Here is a 20729-nt window from a genome sequence, read left to right on the forward strand (position 1 = left end):
TTGGCTACCCGCCAATGTGGCAGGTAGATTGACAGTTTCACCCACCAATCACAAAAGTTTGCACATTTCATGCCCTGCATCAGAGTATGTAAATCAATAAAAGCATAGAATATCTTGATACAATCCTAACAAGAACATTTAAACAAATAAAAACAGTCAGCCTTGTGATCATGATGACAGCTCTTTTTTAAAGGCATCAATCTAACTGTTGGTGGAAAAGGGCTTTTATATCAGTGTGTTGTGCAGTCAATGGAATATAAAGTGGAACATGCAATTTTATTTGTAATGCTCTGCTGCCTCTGGCTGGTCTAAATGTACAGTACAGGAGGGACGTTACAAAGAGGGACACGACTGTGCCAACTAAAGAACATAAACATACAGTGTGATGATAAAGCGCCAATCACACAGCAGAAGATTAATCTGTCCAACATAATGTATTTATTATTTATCGTTATTATGAAGCTTTCACATTATCATTGATGAAGAGAAGATCTTTGATTGGTCGCATTTTATGTATGTGCGTGTGTGTGTGTGTGTGTGTGCGTGTGCATGCATGTTTCTATGTCTGTGTCCTTAGTACCTTTTGCCTTCGTGGTTTTGAAGGATGACTTTGGTACCGACCCCCCCATCGTCATGCAGCAGCTCAGAGAACTTGTCTCCATGAAGATCGCCAGATACGCCGTGCCGGAGCACTTCCTGGTGAGGCACACCTGGAACACCTAGAACACCTGGAACACCGGCAGAACGTCAGTGTCTCTGTTGATTTTTACACCACTCTGTATTTCCTGTCGTCCTCTCAGGTGGTGAAGCGGCTGCCGAAGACTCGCTCTGGGAAGATCATGAGGCGGCTCCTCAGGAAGGTTGCTACAGAGACGACAGGTGACCTTGGCGATGTGTCGACTCTGGACGACCCGTCCGTTGTCAGGGAGATCATCGAGGCCCACGAGCAGTACAGGAAGCAGAGAGAAGGAGAGATGAAGAAGAATTTGCCGCCACGTTAAAACCCAGGGAGGAAATAGGCAGGTGCTCAGGTACCAATGACATCATGGTTCTTCAGGTAGACTCACAGCTGGTCAGGGAAGTTTTCATTTGAACATTAATCATGTGTTCCAGAGTATTTATCAAACTGATAATAATTGACAACCTTCAGACGGAACCAATTTGGCATAAAAAATTTGATAAATAACTTTTTGTTAAACATATTACATATTTGGTCATTTTAAATGAAATTTCAATTCAAATTAAGTCAAATAAAGTTTCAGCCTAGAAACATCTGAATCAAGTCGTTTTATTATTTCTTCTATTTTCCCCCTGTAGTTTGTTTTCAGGATATTTTTATAGATAAACAGATACATATTTTGTGAACATGAACACATTTGTATTCATAGTTTGCAGCTGAAATTGTTTGAACAGTTGAACGGATCAAACACTCATATCATAAATGTGTGTGATAAATGTAAAGCAATAAAGATGTACTAATAAATGTGAACTCTGCTGTCTGTCTGTTTTAAATCTTACAGTACATAAATATCACTATCTATCTGTCTGTCTGTCCGTCCGTCCGTCTGTCAACTACTAGCTAGCTTGTCGTTGAACTCCGGCCGGCAGGGGGCGATGTACGGACTCCTTCACTGCTGCTGTCGTAAAAACGGCCGTAAATGAAGTGGGAATGGCCGCTCAAGCGTAACAACACGGACGGGTCGAGTGTGAAGTGGAACGGTGGTGTTGAACTCCCGTTGCGGTGTTTCGGTAGCATGTGGTCCTCTGTGGAGAAGCTGGTGGAGGAGTTCATGGTGACGGCGGTGACTGAAATCCGCCAGACACTCAAAACGAGACAGAAAGAAGAAGAAGACTCGAAGCCCGAGGTCAGTCAGTCATATATCCATCATACAGACATCGTATACGCACAGTTGCTTCTGATTGACAAATACATATACTACTGCTGCACAGATTGGAAGTACTTTGACTTTCACGGAGTGCTTCCTCTTTAAATATTGTACTTTTGACCTCACTACATCTGTCTGACAGCTTAAGGCTACGTTTACATGATGACGGTCTAAACAGAAGACGCAAAAGTGGCGTCGCGTCTTCACTTTTTATTCCACGTTTAGACGAGCGTTTTCGGGAGGAAATCTGACTGCGGTCACGCCAGCCGCCGATTGAAAAATCCCCGTCAAGCCAGCCGCCGCTTGAAATCTGTTGCGTATCTATTTCTGCAATTACAGGGGTGCCCGACGTGCCCAAAATGCATGGGAAAGCAGTACAACGTTTAAACATGAGGAAAATTATAGGTTTGCTAATATTTTCAATGTGAAAATATCAAGACATTCTACTGTATGGTTTTATAAAAAATCCAATTCATAATCCCTCCCAGTATCAAAGTGCATACTGGCGGATGGATATTTTCCTGATTTTCAAAAATTAATTGAAATTATTCCTTAAGAGGTTTGCTAATATTGTCAATGGATTCTTGTTCAGAGTGACCCTGACTATTATAATTGCAAATATCAAGTCATTTTACTGTATGGTTTTATAAAGAATTCAATTCAAAATCACTCCCACTGTCAAAGTGCATCAAGGCGAATTAATAATTTCCTGATTTTCAAAAAATCATTAAAATTATTCCTTAAGAGGTTTGCTAATATTGTCAATGGATTCTTGTTCAGAGTGACCCTGACTATTATCATTGCAAATATCAAGTCATTTTACTGTATGGTTTTATAAAGAATTCAATTCAAAATCACTCCCACTGTCAAAGTGCATCAAGGCGAATGAATAATTTCCTGATTTTTAAAAAATCATTAAAATTATTCCTTAAGAGGTTTGCTAATATTTTCAATGGATTCTTGTTCAGAGTGACCCTTACTATTATAATTGCAAATATCAAGTTATTTTACTGTATGGTTTTATAAAGAATTCAATTCAAAATCACTCCCACTGTCAAAGTGCATCAAGGCGAATGAATAATTTCCTGATTTTCAAAAAATCATTAAAATTATTCCTTAAGAGGTTTGCTAATATTTTCAATGGATTCTTGTTCAGAGTGACCCGACTATTATTATTATTGCAAATATCAAGTCATTTTACTGCATGGTTTTACACTGTTAAAAAAAAAAGTAATTTTTACGGTAAAGGGCTGTGGTTGCCAGAACTTTACCGTGAAAATTACAGAAAGACATTTTCTACTATTACGGTAAATGAGCAATAATATTGCTGATTCTAGGGTTAAGAATAGTGTTTGATTTAACATTTTACCGTAAAAATAAATGTTTTTACCATTGAAAAACACCTTGTTTTGCCCAAAAATTAGCATGAAAATACTGTATAAAATAGTTTGTGCCATGACATTTGAAGGGTTATAACTGTAAAATAAATAGTCTAAATGATAAAATACAAACATACTCTGTAAACATGTCCATAAATTACTGTAAAAATAAAGGTCTTTGTCAGTATTTTTAACGGTAAAACACCGGCAGCTGTGGTTGCCAGAACTTGACCATAAAAATGATGGTCAGACATTTTATACTATTATGGTAAATGAACACTAGTATTGCTAATGCTACGGTTAAGAATAGTGTTTGATTTAACATTTTACCGTAAGAATAAATGTTTTACCATCGGAAAAACACCTTGTTTTGCCCCAAAATTACCATGAAAATACTGTATAAAATAAAGTTTGTGCCATGAAGTATTAAGAGATTTAACTGTAAAATGAACAGTCTAAATTATAAAATACAAACTTACTCTGTAAACATGACCATAAATAACTGCAAAAATAAAGGTTTTGTCAGTATTTTTTGACAATAAAATACAGGCAGCTGTGGTTGCCAGAATTCAACCGTAAATATAATGGTCAGACATTTTATACTATTACAGTAAAAGAGCACTAGTACTGCGGATTATACAGTTAGTAATAGTGTTCAAGCCCATAAGTTTATGTAAAACTAAAGGTTTTTACCCCTGAAAAAAACATTTTGTCTAAAAATGAACATGAAAATAATATATAAATTAAAGTTTGTGCCATGAAATATGAAAGGTTTTTAAACTGTAAATTTAAGTCTAAATTATAAAATTCAAATTTACTCTAAACTCATCAATTATGGCAAGAAAACAAGGTTTTGCCAGTTTTGTTTTAACAGTGAAAAACCGACATTTGATACCATTACAGTAGAAAGTGGGTCATTCCATGTTAAAACAGCCAAAATCGGGGTATCATGTACATGACACCTCTCAGATTTTGCTGAAAAGTGGTGAAAATATGCCTTATGTATGCCCAAACGAGGGAATCTGAAGTTTCAGGTCAATATCTCAAACGGTTTGCCCGTGGCGTCCATTTCAATTTGAAGTGCCACACCCCTTTTTGACACATTGGAATTTTGCATTTCATTTGTTGGCATTTTTGGAGGCCCATAACTTCTGTTCTAATAGTGATAGAAGGCTGAAAATTGCTCGGTTGGTTCATTGTAATGTGTACTACACAATTCTTCCTTACTGTTTGGGTGAGAGGTGGGTCACCAAAGTCCAATTTTTTATTGACGGACAAAATTATTTTTCACTTTTTGGGTGCTCCTAGCACCACGATGAATGATCAGTTATCCTAAACAGGATTATTTGTTATATTTGGGACCTTTGCTCTTGCCAAAATGAATTTGAAGGGTATGGTACCACTGGTGGGGGTTCAGATAAACTTTGCATTTTTGGGAAGCAGAACGTGCAGAGATAATTTTAAATGTTTTGTTTATGTTTAATATCTTTTTAGTTGTATGATTTTATTTTGCTTTATGTTTTATTTGTTTTCAGTCCAGTCAATTGTTTAAATGTGGGAGCAATTTGTTTGAGTGTAACCCAAACCAATCAATAACTGTTAATTCATTCTTAATGGGCTGGAAGAGTCAATAGCATTTCCAGATAAACATGGTGATGTTTTTGTAAAATTAATCTATGGACTTTGGTGACCCACCTCTCACCCAAACAGTAAGGAAGAATTGTGTAGAATTGTGTAGTACACATTACAATGAACCAACAGAGCAATTTGCAGGCCTTCTATCACTATTGGAACAGAAGTTATGGGCCTCCAAAAATGCCAACAAATGAAATGTTAGGTTAGGTTAGGTTAGCTTATTGGTCTCCACCAGGGAGAAATTTGTTGCGGAGACAGGGAACATGTTGCTTACATAAAAAACACATACAGTACAAAAAGAACATCAAGTTAAAAGACTGGTGGAGTAAACAGACCACACTGGACAATCCTGCACATGCAGCAAGCCGACGTAAACGTCATTCACATGCATCCACACCGCTACTCTAACTGTAATCATAAATATACATTCATATCAGCATCACATAACCTCAAGCATACATTAATCCATTCACTCATATCCATAGTTTGACTCATAATACAGTCATTTCCATATACACATAGCCTATGTTCGTATACACAGAAAAATCGCAATAATTTCCTGCTGTTGAGAAGCTTGGTTGATACAGGCACAAAGGAATGTTTGTATCGATTGTGCCTGCACAAGGGAAGCCTATATCTCTTTCCAGAGTTCAGGAGAGTATATTCACTATTCAGCACATGAGAACTATCTGTTAAAATGGCATTTGCCTGTCTGATCGTCGCCTGCTCAAAAAGATCCTGTGGATTTAGGGGGGGGTGTTATTCCCATAATCTTGCCAGCAGTTTTGACAAGGCTTGAGATTTCAGCTCTAGATTTAACAGTTAAGTTACCAAACCAGCTGGTGATACCATAGCGGAGTATTGACTCAATTGCTGCTCTATAAAAAATTAGCATAATATTTTTGCAAACTCCAGCCTACGTAGGAAATGGAGACGTTGGTGAATTTTGGCACAAACATTGGCCACCTGTGTCAACATAGACACCAACGTACCTGAATGTTTTGACCTGCACAATGTCCTGGCCATGGACGGCCACAGGGCTCTGGTCTCCCATTGATCTAGGATCCAACAACATCTCAACAGTTTTAGTTGTATTAATAAGCAGCGAGTGGGCATCACACCAGTTGACAAACTTGTCAACTGCAAGTTGATGAACACTCAAATTAGTATGTTTGGTAAGCAGGCTAAGTATGACAGTGTCATCAGAAAATTTTACTGTCAATTGATTTGGCTCAGAACTGACACAGTCGTTGGTATACAACGTGAACAGAAAAGGTGAGCTAACACACCCCTGGGGGGCACCAGTGCTGCATACAGCCAGATCAGACAGAGCTGAGTTAAACTTAACCTGCTGTGGCCTATTCGATAAAAAAGAATAGTACCACCGAATTAAGAAAGGATTGACATTTAGCTGAACTAATTTCTTCAAAAGAATGTGTGGTTGAATGAGATTAAAAGCGGAACTAAAATCAACAAAAAGAAGTCTAGCATATCCAGCTGGATTTTCTAGGTGCTTCAGAACAAGATGCATTACAGTCGCTATGGCATCACTTGTGCTGCGGTTTTTGGTGTAGGCAAATTGATATTTATCAAGCGCTGGTTCCACAGCTGTTCGAAGCTTCTCTATCATGGTCTTCTCTAATGATTTAAAAACATTTGAGGTGATGGCCACAATGTGAAATTCCAATGTGTCAAAAAGGGGTGTGGCACTTGAAATTCAAATGGACGCCACGGGCAAACCGTTTGAGATATTGACCTGAAACTTCAGATTCCCTCGTTTGGTAACATAAGGCATATTTTCACCGCTTTTCAGCAAAATCTGAGAGGTGTCATGTACATGGGTGGCTGAGTTGTCACGGAATGACCCTATATTGTTAATATGTTGTTTTTAAAAATTACTACACTTTTAAAAAAGAACTTGTAAACACTACCTAGCATCAGACCAGACCACAGAGTGCCATGTGGCAGGAAGTATTTAGCCAACCGGGCAATGAAATTTGGTGCATGATAGTTGTTTTCTTCACCGTCATGGTCAAGAGGTGCCCTGTCAACTATTACTTGGAAGTGATTCTGGATAGGTGTGGCAGTGACATCACACTGAAAAAAAGTAAATGAAAACTGTGTAAGCTCTAAAGAACAATAGAATTTCTGCAATTTCACACAATTCTAACTAAATATACTCATGTAAACACCAAGGTTATTATAGTCCATGAAATCCATGTATGCTTTCAACAGTGTACACAATGAATAGAAGTAGAATTTTGTGAATTACCTTGTAGTCCTCAGCAACAATTTTTTCTTCCTCAACTTCAAATGTTCACATTTGCTGCATAAGGACTTGGAGGATGCTGTAGTGCTTTGACACATTGTCTCCAGTGCAAGGACTACAGAACAGGACTGTGGCTGAGAATTACCTTATCCATCTCTTTTAGAGTTGTGGAACATGCAAGTAGCCCAAATATATGCATGGCCAGCTTGTAATGGTTTTGAACACTAAAAATAAAATCAGAAAAAATAAATTAACATTTAGTTAAATTTTTGATTGTACTATAAAATAGTTAAAATAAAAAAATACCTACTGCTTTTTGCACAGATCCTTTGCATTCTTCATTATGTGGCTTAAGCATCTGTGCAGAATGGGAAGGTCAAACCTTTCTGCTTGATGTTGGCCAGTGATGACTTCAAAGTACTTCTGCAGAAGATCCTCTAGATGTAGTCTGCAGAATGTAAAAGAAATGGACTGCAGAAGCACTAAAGAGCCATCACAAATGATCATCACTGGCCTCTTCACTGCCCTTTTCCCATACAACTTCATCATATCAGTTTGGAAAGCCTGCAGAAAGTAGGTGACAGATGCTGTGGTGGGGTCACAAGTCAGGAAGAGGAGAGGCCCTCTTGGAAAGATTCCGCACAACTAATTCATACACATAGTATGGTGGACTTTTGCCACTTTCTTTTTGAACTATACTTCCTGTTGCATTCAGATACACAATGTCTTCTTTGCATCTTTGGTAAAAAACTGACAGTGTCTTTTTTGACCACAGCATTATTCCATTTGGGTGCATCATAACCCTCTGCAGGACTTCATTGTCTGTTCCTGTTTTTTGGTCAATTAGCATTTGGAGACTTCAAAGTTTGTTCGAGTGAGGTCTTTTTAGTTGTCTTTGGGTCCATGCGATGTTCCTTAGAACCTCTTTTCTCGGTGCTTCGTCCCTGCAGCCTGATTCTATCACCATCTCAGGAATTTTCTGCATGGAGTCCAAAAAAAGGCTTCTTGGTAACTTCGTTTCAAGGGTTTCTCCAACGGATGAACGTGCATCTGCACGGACTGGCCTTTTGAGTTCAGTGGTACTGTGGCACACCTGATCTCCTGTGAATACCGCATCTGCCTTCAGGGTGACCTCATCTCTGACTTCGACAGTAACAGCAATGGGGCAATCTTCAAATCGACAGTATCCATTACATTTGAAGATGGGTGCGCTTCTTTGTGACCGCAGGGTTTTTAATGCATGCCGTTTAAAACCAAAGCTGCAGTACGGGTGAACTGACTGGCAATCACATTTGTCCACTGTAACCCTTGAAAACATTTTCCTCTCTGAGATTTCCTCAGGTCTTGCCATTCCTTTTTATCAATCAAAAAGAAACATGGCTGCTGTGGCACACTACATGAGAAAAATGTCTCTTCTGCCTCACTGCTCTCTGTTGACATGTAAGCAGATTCAGCCAGGTTGGATTCCTTGTCATTATCCTGGAACACAGTAAATTTTCAGATATAAAAAAATGTTTTGTGATATGAAATTAAAAAGGTTAAATGAGCACCCTTATTTAAGTATTTTGCCACTATGTATTACTAAAGCTGCCCAAGCTGTTTCATATAATGCTAAATCACCCCAAGAATAGCCCTGAAAATAGTGTCATTATTATTATTTTTTAAAGTACACCATTGATAATAACAGAAAATTTAACACCAGATATTTTTAGCTTTTTGTTTAAAAAAATAGACAATTTCTAATTTGTATGGGCTAGATTGATTTGTATTCAAAATTACTCTGGACTTCATCATCTTCGTCCAGTGTAGTCTCAAAAAGTGAACAAACACTTGAAATAAATGCTATTATAACATCACTTGAAAAGGAAAAGGAAAAGTAGGAATATACCTTTTCAAATGAAGATGAACATTCATCCTCTTGTTTCAAAGGTGGAGACAGATGAGTGTCTCCAACATCACTGTCATACTTTTGTAGGTAAAAAGGCACAGAAAAGCATTTTAATTAATAGCCTATCAGCTTCTATATAATGCAATCACACACAAGAGCATACAGAACTGTAAATTAATATTAAATTGATGTGGCACAGTGTCAGTACATTAGTAATAGTCATTTTCTGAAGTAGTAGGAACTGAAAACATAATTTCATGTAATGAACAGCGATATATATCCACTTATTGTTCTGCTAATATCTTACAATGACAGCACTGGATCTGACATCTGTAAGTAAACATTTGAGGATCACATCATCGGTATACAACCAAAGATAAATATAAATAATCAAATAATGTCTGGCTCACTGTACAGTGGCCACTCTAACAATAATTTGTATTCCTTCAAATTGTATACGACAAAAGTGGCATGGGTAACAATAACAAAATGTTTTGACTGGAACATCAGAGAATTTACCGAGGAGGCGATGTGTTCCCTCTCCTCAGCATCAGCATCTGTCACTTTTAAGTTGCTTTATCCCTGAGGTGTCCTATAAAAAAGTCACAATATTTTTAGATACATTTTTCTATCCTATTATCATTTGTAGCATTTATTTACATTTTCAAAATAACATTAACACATTGACAATTTAAACATGAGTTTCCATCCTCAAAATGGCCACCAATTATGTTGCCATTAAATAATTTGACAGACGACTAAATACCTTCCAAAAATGTGCAGCGGCCTTATAAAGTTTTTGCCGATTCACTGATGTATTGGGCACTTCCAGGCTTTTGCAGACATCTCCCCAAAGGCCATCAGCATTGTAATGACTGCAATCCTTTATATTGGTCACAGGTTGTGCCAATTCTTCAATACTTTTCAGTATTTGTTCCAGGCTTTTGGAAGTTCTCCGTGACTTAAAAATTATATAATTAGGACATTTCAATAGGTTCACAACAATAAATTGTATTATATCTAGGGTTGGGCATCGAGATCCGGAAGAAGCTGTTGGAATTGCGATCCTTTTTTTTCAGTTCTTAAACGTCCGCACTAGTTTGTTTGTATTACTCCGCCCGGCGTGCGGAGACTCCGCGATAGAACGATCAGTAACGAGTAGTCTAACGCGCTACTATTGCCAAACCAGTAGTCAGATTAAAGTTACTTATCCAAATACACGGTGCGTTACTATTTTTGTCAGTAAAAAAAAGATCTGCTTTCTTCGTGCGTTTCGGGGGTGACGTATGTTAGCCGACACCTTCACGGACGGCCGCGTGTAGTCGGCTTTACCGGCAGAAATGTAAACAATGGAGGGGGAGAGATACGCATTTTCCAGCTGGAAATACAAGCATTATTTCGACTTCATCTCAGCAAAAGATGGCAACATAAAGGTTCGTTGTACACTCTGTGTTCACAACAAAGTGTTGTCTACTTTCAAGAATACAACGTCAAACTTGAAAAAACATTTAGAGTCACAGCATGGCACAACCACATTAAACGAGCAGGTCCCGCCCGGTTACGGTGAAAAGGCAGTGTCAATAAACAAGACGAGTTCTCGATTTCACGGAGCTCCTGCTAACTCAGTCTGTGCTGAAATGCGAGCGGAGTCTCTCTTGAGTGTTTCGTGGAGAAATGTCTCACTGCTTGCTGGCCCCGCCCCCTCCCTTCGTCATCACGCCGCTCATACTTTAGGACTGTGCTCATTTGTTTCATAAAACCAATCCTTGCTGCTCTAATGCCGGTTCAATATTCATAAAATGTTCATTCATGATGTTACTGCCATTACAATATGCAAACAATTATTTAAGTTAAGTGAAGTCAAGAGTACTACTTTTCAAAGTAACTGTGGCAACACTGGACCTGTTGACCTGCACCTCAAAGAATCGGAATCGAGAATCGTTTAGAACAGGAATCGAAACAGAGGATCGGAATCGGTAAAATCCAAACGATGCCCAACCCTATCCCACACATTATTGTGTAATTCAATAGTCATTACAAGAGTGAAGATCCTTATTTTTCAAAGTTGTGACTTAAGTGAAATACTTGCCTTTCCAAATGTGGTGAAGGTTCAGAATCTGGAACAAATATACACTCAGCATCAATGAAAACTTAACACTGGTATTTTTTTATGTGTGGTCGGATCCTTTTGATGTAGGTACTTTAACTTTTATATTCGGTTAGTATGGATATTTTACTGATGAGTTTCATAATTTTATTGACATTTAACAATGACATGCCCAATTTCCAAATTCCTGAAATTTCAATATCTTGTGTTACCGCCATTAGCATCAAGACAGGCCACACAACGTCTACGCATTGACCGTATAAGACGTCCAACATTGTCCTGGGGTATGTTTGCCCATTCCTGGTGCAACGCAGCCACCAGTTCCTGGCGATTCCTGGGTGGAGGCACACGTCGAGAGACACGTCGTCCCAGCTGGTCCCAGAGGTGCTCAATGGGTGAGAGATCCGGCGAGTATGGTGGCCAGTCCAGCACATCGATGTTCTGTTGCTCAAGATACGCTGTGGTGACACGTGCAGCATGCGGGCGGGCGTTATCCTGCTGCAGAATGCTGATCTCAGGATGATTCCTGATGAACGGCACACACGTTGTCTCCAGCACCTCTTCAATGTAACGTCTGGCAGTGAGGTTGCCATTAATGATGACCAGTGGGGTTTTATGGTTGGCAGAGATGCCAGCCCACACCATAACACCCACACCACCCCATCGATCGCGCTGACGCACGCAGCACTGTGCATACCTCTCCCCAGGGCGGCGCCACACCCGCTGACGTCCGTCGCTCCTGTACTGACGGAATCTGGACTCATCAGAGAAGAGGACTCCACGCCAGTGTGCCTGAGTCCAGGGTAGGTGGCGCCGAGCCCATTCCACACGATTCTGGCGACGTTCATTGGTCAAGACAGGTCCAATATTGGGTCTTCTGGCCGCTAAGTTGGCAGAATGCAGGCGCCAACGTACAGTACTGGTACTGATGCGTGGTTGGTGCCTGCCTGGAGTCTCTGCAGCCGTCTGGGCAGCTGTCTGGAACCTGTCCCGCAGGTGCTGCATCACAATGTAACGGTCGTCGGCCTCAGTCGTCACTCTTTCGCGTCCAGGACGTGCTCTATCCCTCACAGACTGGGTTTCGTTGAACCGGCGTCTCAAATTCATTATTGTGGGTGGAGAACAACCCATTCTATGGGCCACCTGTCGAATCGACAGTCCACCCTCCAACAGACCCAAAGCTCGATGTCGGTCGTTCTCTGATAGGCGAGGCATAATGGCATCCAGGACAATGAAAAGTCATTTTTTCAACATGGCTTTTTATAGAGAACAAGAACCAATCCCAAAAACTCACAGGATTGGCAGCAAACAGAACGAGCACAACGACATTGCTCTAATTACAAAGCAAGTGCAGTGAGGTGTGACCGTAGGTCAATGGCAAAACAACCACCCAGATTTCACTTGTTTGGCTCATTACTACTCAAGTATGAGTAGTAAATGCAAATACTAAACTCTGAGCTAAAACTAGAGTGGTATTCTAAGTGTTAAGTTTTCATTGATGCTGAGTGTATATATACGTTATATATGATTCAAGCCCTTCTTAGAGTGGTTTGCTTCAAATTTGCTGATCCATCTTTCAAAATGCAGATGCTAATATGTGTTAATGTGCCTGTTTTGGCAGTGGCATGGCAGTTTATGTAGGTAATTGTCATTTTTGTGCTCTTTTTAAGTTCAACCATCAGTGAGGTGGCTATTACGTTTTCTGCACTTCAGCTGTATATTATATAATTTGTAGTCCATGTACCCATGTGTAATACATTATTCATACTTTGTGAGTACTTGAGCAAACAGAGTTAATACACATTTAAAGTAAAATATTTCTATCTAATATAATAATTGGATTTAAAAAACGTTTTGAGCTATTCATTGTATTGAATAGCTCTATTTATTTCATAATAATTAGTTGGACTAACTCAATTTTAGCTCTTACTTTATCGGCAATGATACGTTGTGGTTTCTTTGTTTCCTTCTTTTGACAATGTACTTATTGTAAGTAGGACAAGTTTGGACAAAAGCGTCTGCTAAATGACCCAAATGTAAATGTAAATTACATTATACTGAATGGATTTACTTAGTTTGAGTTGGGGCTACATATATTTATTGGATGGAAATTCTGCCTAAAATTGTATAGAGTTTATTATAGATAATGGTGCGCTCACTTTCTGTTATTCAAATTATATTCCTGTGTATTTTAGAGCAGAAATGTAAATGTAAAGTTATGAAACCAATACCCCTATGTATGTGTCATGTTAAAAATAGATGTAATGGATAACATAGCCTTTTTTTTTTTCACTGACAATGTATACACTCATACCGGTGTTACAACATAGTAATACAGAGGCAGGTCTCTCTCTCCCTCCCACTCCCTCGATACATAAACACACACACACAGTAATACAAGACTTTAGGGTATTTAGCATCTTACCTGTCACTTGGATTACTCATCCTTTCATTGAAGTTGGGCACACATTTCTTTGTCTTCAGTAAATTAACTAACTTTACAGTAAAAATATTCGCTCAAGTGCGACGCTACTAACCCCAGACCGTTGTCGAAAGAAAGTGATTGACATAACGTGAAAGCCAATCACTGCCCTGGAAACAGCGGCACCGCTCCCACCCTCGGCTGGCGCGAGGCCCTCGCGTGCCGCTCAGACCGGCTGGAGCCCCAACTCCAGCAGCAAAGGACCTACAGCCTATGTTGAGAGTTTTTACTATTATTTATGTTTAAACCAAAAGTAAAAAAAAAAAAATTAAGGCTTCAGTTTTTAATTTAAAGTCGACACTGTGACAGTTTCTGTGAAATATTGCAATTCTTATTTTTATTTGATACTTAGGCCTATGTCATTTTTCAGAAATATATTTATGTACATTTGTTTTGAAAGTTGGATTTTATTTTTTGCTACTAAAGACTTTCTTGTTGTTTTCAATAAAGAAAACAAATGTGCAAACCTCTGTCTTAAATCATGAGGAAAGTATCCAGCCAAAATGCTTTTTTTTTTTTTTTAAATCAGGAAATTATTAATTCGCCTTGATGCACTTTGACAGTGGGAGTGATTTTGAATTTAATTCTTTATAAAACCATACAGTAAAATTACTTGATATTTGCAATAATAATAGTCAGGGTCACTCTGAACAAGAATCCATTGAAAATATTAGCGAACCTCTTAAGGAATAATTTTAATGATTTTTTGAAAATCAGGAAATTATTCATTCGCATTGCTGACTTTGATACTGGGAGGGATTATGAATTGGATTTTTTATAAAACCATACAGTAGAATGTCTTGATATTTTTCACATTGAAAATATTAGCAAACCTATCATTTTCCTCACGTTTAAACATGGCACCAGGTATAAAAACTGCTTTCCCATCCATTTTGGCCACGTCGGGCACCCGACGCAGAAATAAGTGCAGAAATAGATGCGCAACAGATTTCAAGCGGCGGCTGGCTTGACGGGGCTTTTTCAATCGGCGGAAATCTGCGTGCATAGGGTGACGCAAAAGTGTGTGGAATTCGATTGGGTATGCATGCCAAGCGGCTAGGTGATGCTGTGATCCACTATCACACAACATCGCCATGTTTAAGCGCATGCATAGAATCTTCCTTCTTCTGTTGTCGGCGCCGCGAAAACCATGAAGCATAACTTGGGCTTTAAGCCCAAGTTATGCTTCCGCGTCGACACAACGCAAGGGGGCTTGCGGACCCCTTACGTCCTTGCGGACCCCCCTTACGTCCAACGCAAGGGCCCGACGTGCACCTCCCAAAAATCCTAGACGCGCGTCCAGGCGACGCAACACCAACGCAGCGGCATTGGCTGTGATTGGTCCGCTAACTACATCCGCTGGAGACCGTTTCCACTCATAACCACCGCCATTTAAACTTTTAATAGGCTACTTTTATTGTTTGCACCTTGTCGCTTTTGCACAAAGAAATAAAACACCAAGTTCTGGAAAATTGTGGACGTTTAAAGCCGGAAAGTAAACAAATACGCTATAACGAGGCTAAAGACGATATACGTCAAGAGTCTCGGTCGGTCGGTCAGTCTTTACAAAAAACATAGCGCCCTTTACCGGTGTGGCATTGAATTGCATTTCGACACGTAAACCCAACGCAGAACCATCACGGTCTCCAAGCAACTGCGTGGCCGTTGCGTTGCCGTTGCGTGATCACTACGCGGAAGCATAATCAGGGCTTAACGTGATGTAAACGCGTACGCGACGTGAGCAGATCCGAGGAGAGTTTTGCGTCTTGGCAGTGTAGACGGAAACTCTACGGCGGAGCGTTTTCAAGTTTTCCACTCTGGAGGGTGGTTTCAGATGTTTGCGTTTTTAAGCCCCCAAAACGCCGTCACCGTCTAAATGAAAGGCACTTCCGATAAAATATTTTGACGTTTTTACCCGCAAGCGTCCTCGTGTAAACGGGGCCTTACTTGACCAGGTAAACCACGTATCTCCAGCAATGTTGGTGTTGAATGTTTGTGATGAACTGAAGGATGAATGTTAATTTTTGAGTTTAGAAAATTCTCCACTTTAGCCTCTTGGATCAGCTGCAAAATGCAACAACACCAAGTTTAAAGCAGGACTGTGTAGATGAGATTACTGGACATTATAGACAACCAAAGTCAATCACTAGTGTTTCTTATATATGCAATCTGTGTTGTGTCTTATTTGACTGTCTTTCTGTAAACGACTTTATGAAGATTTGAAGTTGGTGTCCAGATTTACACTCAGAGCCCAGGTTATTCTCTCAAACAAAGTCCCTCTAATTAACCGGAGCTCAGTCTTCATGGTGTGTGTTGCAGGAGGAGCTGCTGGCTGTGATGAGGAGACTCTGTGAGTCTCTGCTGGAGGAGCTGAGGAGGCTACTGGAGGACAACCAGGAGAACCAGGAGCAGAAACCCAGTAAGGACTAGTGCTATCCTGATACCAACATACAGACTTTGATACTATTCCCCACCTAAATATCTTGATACTGATACTAAAACAATATCAGGGCAAACACTGAATAGAATAATAGATGAAAGAACATGAAACTTAACATTAGTTTTATTAATTAAAAATGTGTAGTGATTTAGTAATGTACATGCATGCAGTAGTCTGATGTCTTCTATATTTGAGTTTAGTACATTCAGATGGTACATTCAGATGAAGTTCTGTGAGAAGTTGATGAGGGAAAGCTGCCAAAAGCAGGAAGACCACCACAGTAACTGTAGACAGCTCTATGTTGAGTGTAAGTAGTGTTTGTGAAGAGAATGTCTCTCTCTTGTGATGGAAATTCATATGAGTGGAAGCAAGGAGACCTCTGGAGGCGGTAGATGTCCAGAAACATTTTGGTGCCTGATGTACATGGTGAGAATCTGGGTTTGAGCAGTGAAACAGTTGAAATGAACAGTGCAGAGCCAACCCCAAGTCTGCCCACTGTCCTCCTGGCCACGTTATCATAAGAAGCCCACGTTATCTGGAGGACTTTGTGTCTGGGGTATTTTGTCTCGGTGAAAGGGAAGAACTTTGTGTTCGGCCCTGAGAGACATGCTAGTGTCTTGTTTGTGACCTTGCCTCGCCTGGAGAAGCAGACACTTATTAACTCAGATTAAAGGTAAATCAATTCATAAGATGATGTAGCGACTGTATTGTTGTTATTGGTAATAATGGCTATCAGGTTTGTGTTGTTTTACTGCTACAGCGTGCTCTCTGCACCACACTTTACAGCAGCCGTAAATCCCCATTGGCCCCGCCTCTCTTTACGACAGTTACTGTTATCAGTACATCTTCCCCCTTCATGACAACAGAGCTTGTCATAAAGAGAACAACAATAATAATAATAGGCATATAGAAACAAGCAGTATACGTATACAGTATGTATACGTGTATAATGCATGAGGTGTCTGGTGTATGCTGTTTGGATATGAGTATAGGGTATTGCCTGTTGCATTTTGCTGTAGCACATGGCTATTGGGTCATTCCATGCCAACTCAGCCACCCATGTACATGACACCTCTCAGATTCGGTGAAAATATGCCTTATGTTACCAAACCAGGGAATCTGAAGTTTCCATTTTACTTTCAAATGCCACACCCCTTTTTAACGCATTGGATTTTCGCATTTAATTTTTTGGCATTTTTGGAGGCCCATAACTTCTGTTCTAATAGTGATAGAAGGCTGACAATTGGTATGTTAGTTCATTCTTGTTTGTACTACACAATTCTGCACAATTCAGAATCAATATTACTTACTGTTCGGGTGAGAGGTGGGTCACCAAAGTCCTAAAAGATTTTGACGGCATGTGTGATTTTTCACTTTTTAGGTGCCCCTAGCACCACGATTAATGATCATATTTATTCTAAACAGGATTATTTGTTATATTTGGGAACTTTGCTCTTGCCAAAATGAATTGAAGGGTATGGTACCACTGGTGGGAGATTTATGGGGGTCCAAAAACCCTTTCGGGCAGAGGTGACTCTTTTGGAACCCCATATTTGGACCCCCAAATGACCACGTAGGCACTTGATGATCCTAATGGGATTCATACCAGATAAAGATACATATTTGTTCTTTTTTTAATGAAATAAAACCTTTGACTATGAAGCTCCATAACATGAATTTTATTCTTAATAATGCACCATTTTGGACATTTTTTCCAGAAGTCTGGAATGTAGATCAGGGAGAATTTAGAGATGATAAAGCATGAAAATAGTGGAAATAACTTAGTATTATGCTCAGTGATGGCAAACAATTAAATATTAAGACTGCTGGCCATTCATTTCCTGAAAATCACAGAACAACCCCTTATCCCCGATGAAAGAGACCCGCCTGCAACAAGCGACTTGCAGCACGAGCAAGTCTGCAGGCCACTGATGCAAACCATATTCTGACACCAATGGAGATGTTTCAGTGGGCAAAAGAAAGCATTAAGAACATTACATTCTTCTATGTTAGTGCAGAAGATATTAAATTAAAACTGCGAGCAGTATCGTGACGGGCCTTCGCTCATATGCGGTCGTGGAGTGCCTGCGGTCGCCTCTGGCGCAAGTTGAGACACAAGCGATTGACACCGAACGGCATCCATCTCTCACGTGCGGTCGTGGAGTGCCTGCGGTCACATGGCACTGTGCAGTCGCCTACCTGTGCGGCAGCCACGTCCTTGTGGCGCAAGTTTAGACACAAGCGATTGACATTCAAAGCCATCTGTCTGTCACGTGCAGTCGTGGAGTGGCTGCGGTCACAAGTGGAACTACATTTCAGTCACAGAGCTCACACACATGTCCATGCCTTCCTGACATCTCTCCTCCTCCCCCTGTGTCCTCCTTGCAGGCGAAATGAGTGGAATTAGTAAAAAAAAATCAGGTAAGGCTTTTACTTGGAAAAAGTCACAAAATCAATGACATTTCCTGTCGCCAGTAGGTGGCGCTCTGACTGTGAGTGAATATCACAGTGCAGATGTGTTCAGGAAGGAACTCTAATGAAGTATGGAAAGTTTGGAGCAGATCAGAGATGAAACACTGAAGTTATAATAGTTTTGATGTTTATGGCAGAGATCAACTGACAGCTGTGTGAGGTGCATGTGAAGTGTGCCATGTCCCCTCCTCCTTTTGTGTCCAGCTGAAATGAGAGGAATTAAAAAAAGGAATTAAAAGTGGCATTACTGTTGATCTGGTGTAAAGCAGACTGGAACTGCATGTCAGATTCACAGCTTCTCCATGTGTCACTGATAGATCTCTGACTCCCCCTGGTGGTTGCTGTGCCCCTGTGTCTCTCCCCCCTATGTGTCCTGAGTGAGGATTGAGTGAGAAACATGGCTGAATTACACACCTGGCTAAAAACATTTTTTTTTTACCCACTTTATGATGACTTTAAGCGGTGGGTCCAAGAGGCTTTTTTGTACATCTCCACATGTGCTATCTAGGAAAAAATATTTCATGCGTGTACGCCCTACCTTGAGGGGGGGCTGTTGCTCAGAAAAAGGGCATAAAATCAGTCACATTTCCTGTTGCCATCAGGTGGTGCTCTGACTGTGAGTCAAAATTGCAGTGCAGTTGTGTTCAGGACGTAACTCTTATCAAGCATGAATATTTCGGAGCAGATTGGAGAAAAAACGGTGAAGTTATAACAGTTTTAATGGTTTAATGGTTTTTAAGGTTCAAAATAGTAGTGTAGTCATGGCATCGCCCTGGCCACGCCCTTAAACTTTTGGAGCATCTTTGAGTAACTTTTTGTCCTTAAGGCCTTTTCAACCATATATCAAATTTTGGTATTGATCGGATCAACGGTATAGCACAAGTTGGATTTAGTACAACCCCTGTGAATGGCCAAAAAAGGGCCAAAAACAGCCGAAAATAGCAATTTTGGGAAATTTGTGGAAGCGCCCCACATTACTTGATTTTGATGAAAATTGATATATATTTTCAAAATTAATACAAGTTTTGTATTTTTTGGGCCAAAGGTTATAGTTATGCTAATTGCGTTTTGGTGGCCCAACCCTCTTATCTTCATTGGCCGATATCTTCTGATTAAATTATATTTTCAAAACCTTTTTGGACCATAACCCCAGCTAGGTCTATCGAGTAAGCACACCGAATTTCATCCAAATCGGATCAACGGTATTGGAGAAATGCAAAAAGTCCGGTTTTTCAAAAAATCCAAGATGGCGGAAATTTCGGTAGGCGGACTTTGGTACTCCAAGATGATTTTGTAGAGGACGTGTGCAAAAATTCATGTCAGTCGGAGTTACGGTGCGGCGGGGCTGGCGAATAGACACGCTAGGTGGCGCTAGCGAGCAACTTTTTCTTGGGCGAATGCGAAAACGCCAAATTCTCACATTTTTCACCAGGCCACATGGACACACCAAATTCGGTTAGTTTTTTTTAATACTGAGGCCCCCAAAAGGCACGTCGAACTCGTAAAAGAATAATAAACATTGCAACAACAATAGGGCTTCGCAGCCCGATGTTGTCAGCGCTCGGGCCCTAATAAGAAACATTCACATAACAATAGGGCTTTGCAGCCCGACGTTGTCGGCTCTCGGGCCCTAAAAACACGAGGAAACATACGAATTGGAGAGATGTTACACCTCGGCCAAAACGATCAGTGGAACATGATCGTATCATTGCTTTATACTAGGGCTGAACGATTTTGGGAAAAGATCTAATTGCGATTTTTCTGACAGATATTGCGATTTCGATTTGATTCACGATTTCCTTCAAATCAAGCTTCATTGCAATATTCACAATGTACAGTAACATTAAAACATTGAATGCTATTACTCTAATGCAAGGACTAAAGTTAAAAATTGCTTCCAAATGAATTTATTAACAAGAAACATGCATGTTCATTCTTTAAAGTCCTTGACCAATGGCAGTTATTACAAATGAACTAAAAGAGCCATCTTTGACTGTCTTAAAATGTGCAAAAATCCTTAACTGTAATAATTTAATTGTAAATCAAATACAAAATTTGTTATGGAAATAAAATGACCCTTCTAAAAAATATGTCAGACATTAAAATAGGTGGGTCATTCATTTATGGCTTACCACTTTTTCTTTACACACCGCGTATAGCTGTGGGACGGC

General features: G+C 40.0%; 2 protein-coding genes across 5 annotated transcripts in view; both read left to right on the top strand.

Moving 5' to 3' along the window:
- The window catches only part of acss1 (acyl-CoA synthetase short chain family member 1), a 102163-nt gene extending 100692 nt beyond the window's left edge, over positions 1-1471 (top strand). For 2 of the 3 annotated variants that reach the window (XM_084021635.1, XM_084021636.1), the window contains 2 exons: positions 578-699; positions 801-1471. In XM_084021635.1, coding sequence (XP_083877761.1) covers positions 578-699; positions 801-1001 — 323 coding nt within the window. In that variant the 3' untranslated portion in view covers positions 1002-1471. The remainder of the gene's footprint in view (positions 1-577; positions 700-800) is intronic. The other variant, XR_014597991.1, reaches the window with a different exon arrangement.
- A 198-nt stretch (positions 1472-1669) lies between these two features.
- Positions 1670-20729, top strand: part of LOC311021203 (uncharacterized protein) — a 36443-nt gene continuing 17383 nt past the window's right edge. The window contains exons 1-2 of one of the 2 annotated variants that reach the window (XM_084021645.1): positions 1670-1865; positions 15945-16065. In XM_084021645.1, coding sequence (XP_083877771.1) covers positions 1755-1865; positions 15945-16065 — 232 coding nt within the window. In that variant the 5' untranslated portion in view covers positions 1670-1754. The remainder of the gene's footprint in view (positions 1866-15944; positions 16066-20729) is intronic. The other variant, XM_084021646.1, reaches the window with a different exon arrangement.

This window comes from Eutrigla gurnardus (assembly GCF_963514095.1).
Source record: "Eutrigla gurnardus genome assembly, chromosome: 11".
NCBI classification, from domain to species: domain Eukaryota; kingdom Metazoa; phylum Chordata; class Actinopteri; order Perciformes; family Triglidae; genus Eutrigla; species Eutrigla gurnardus.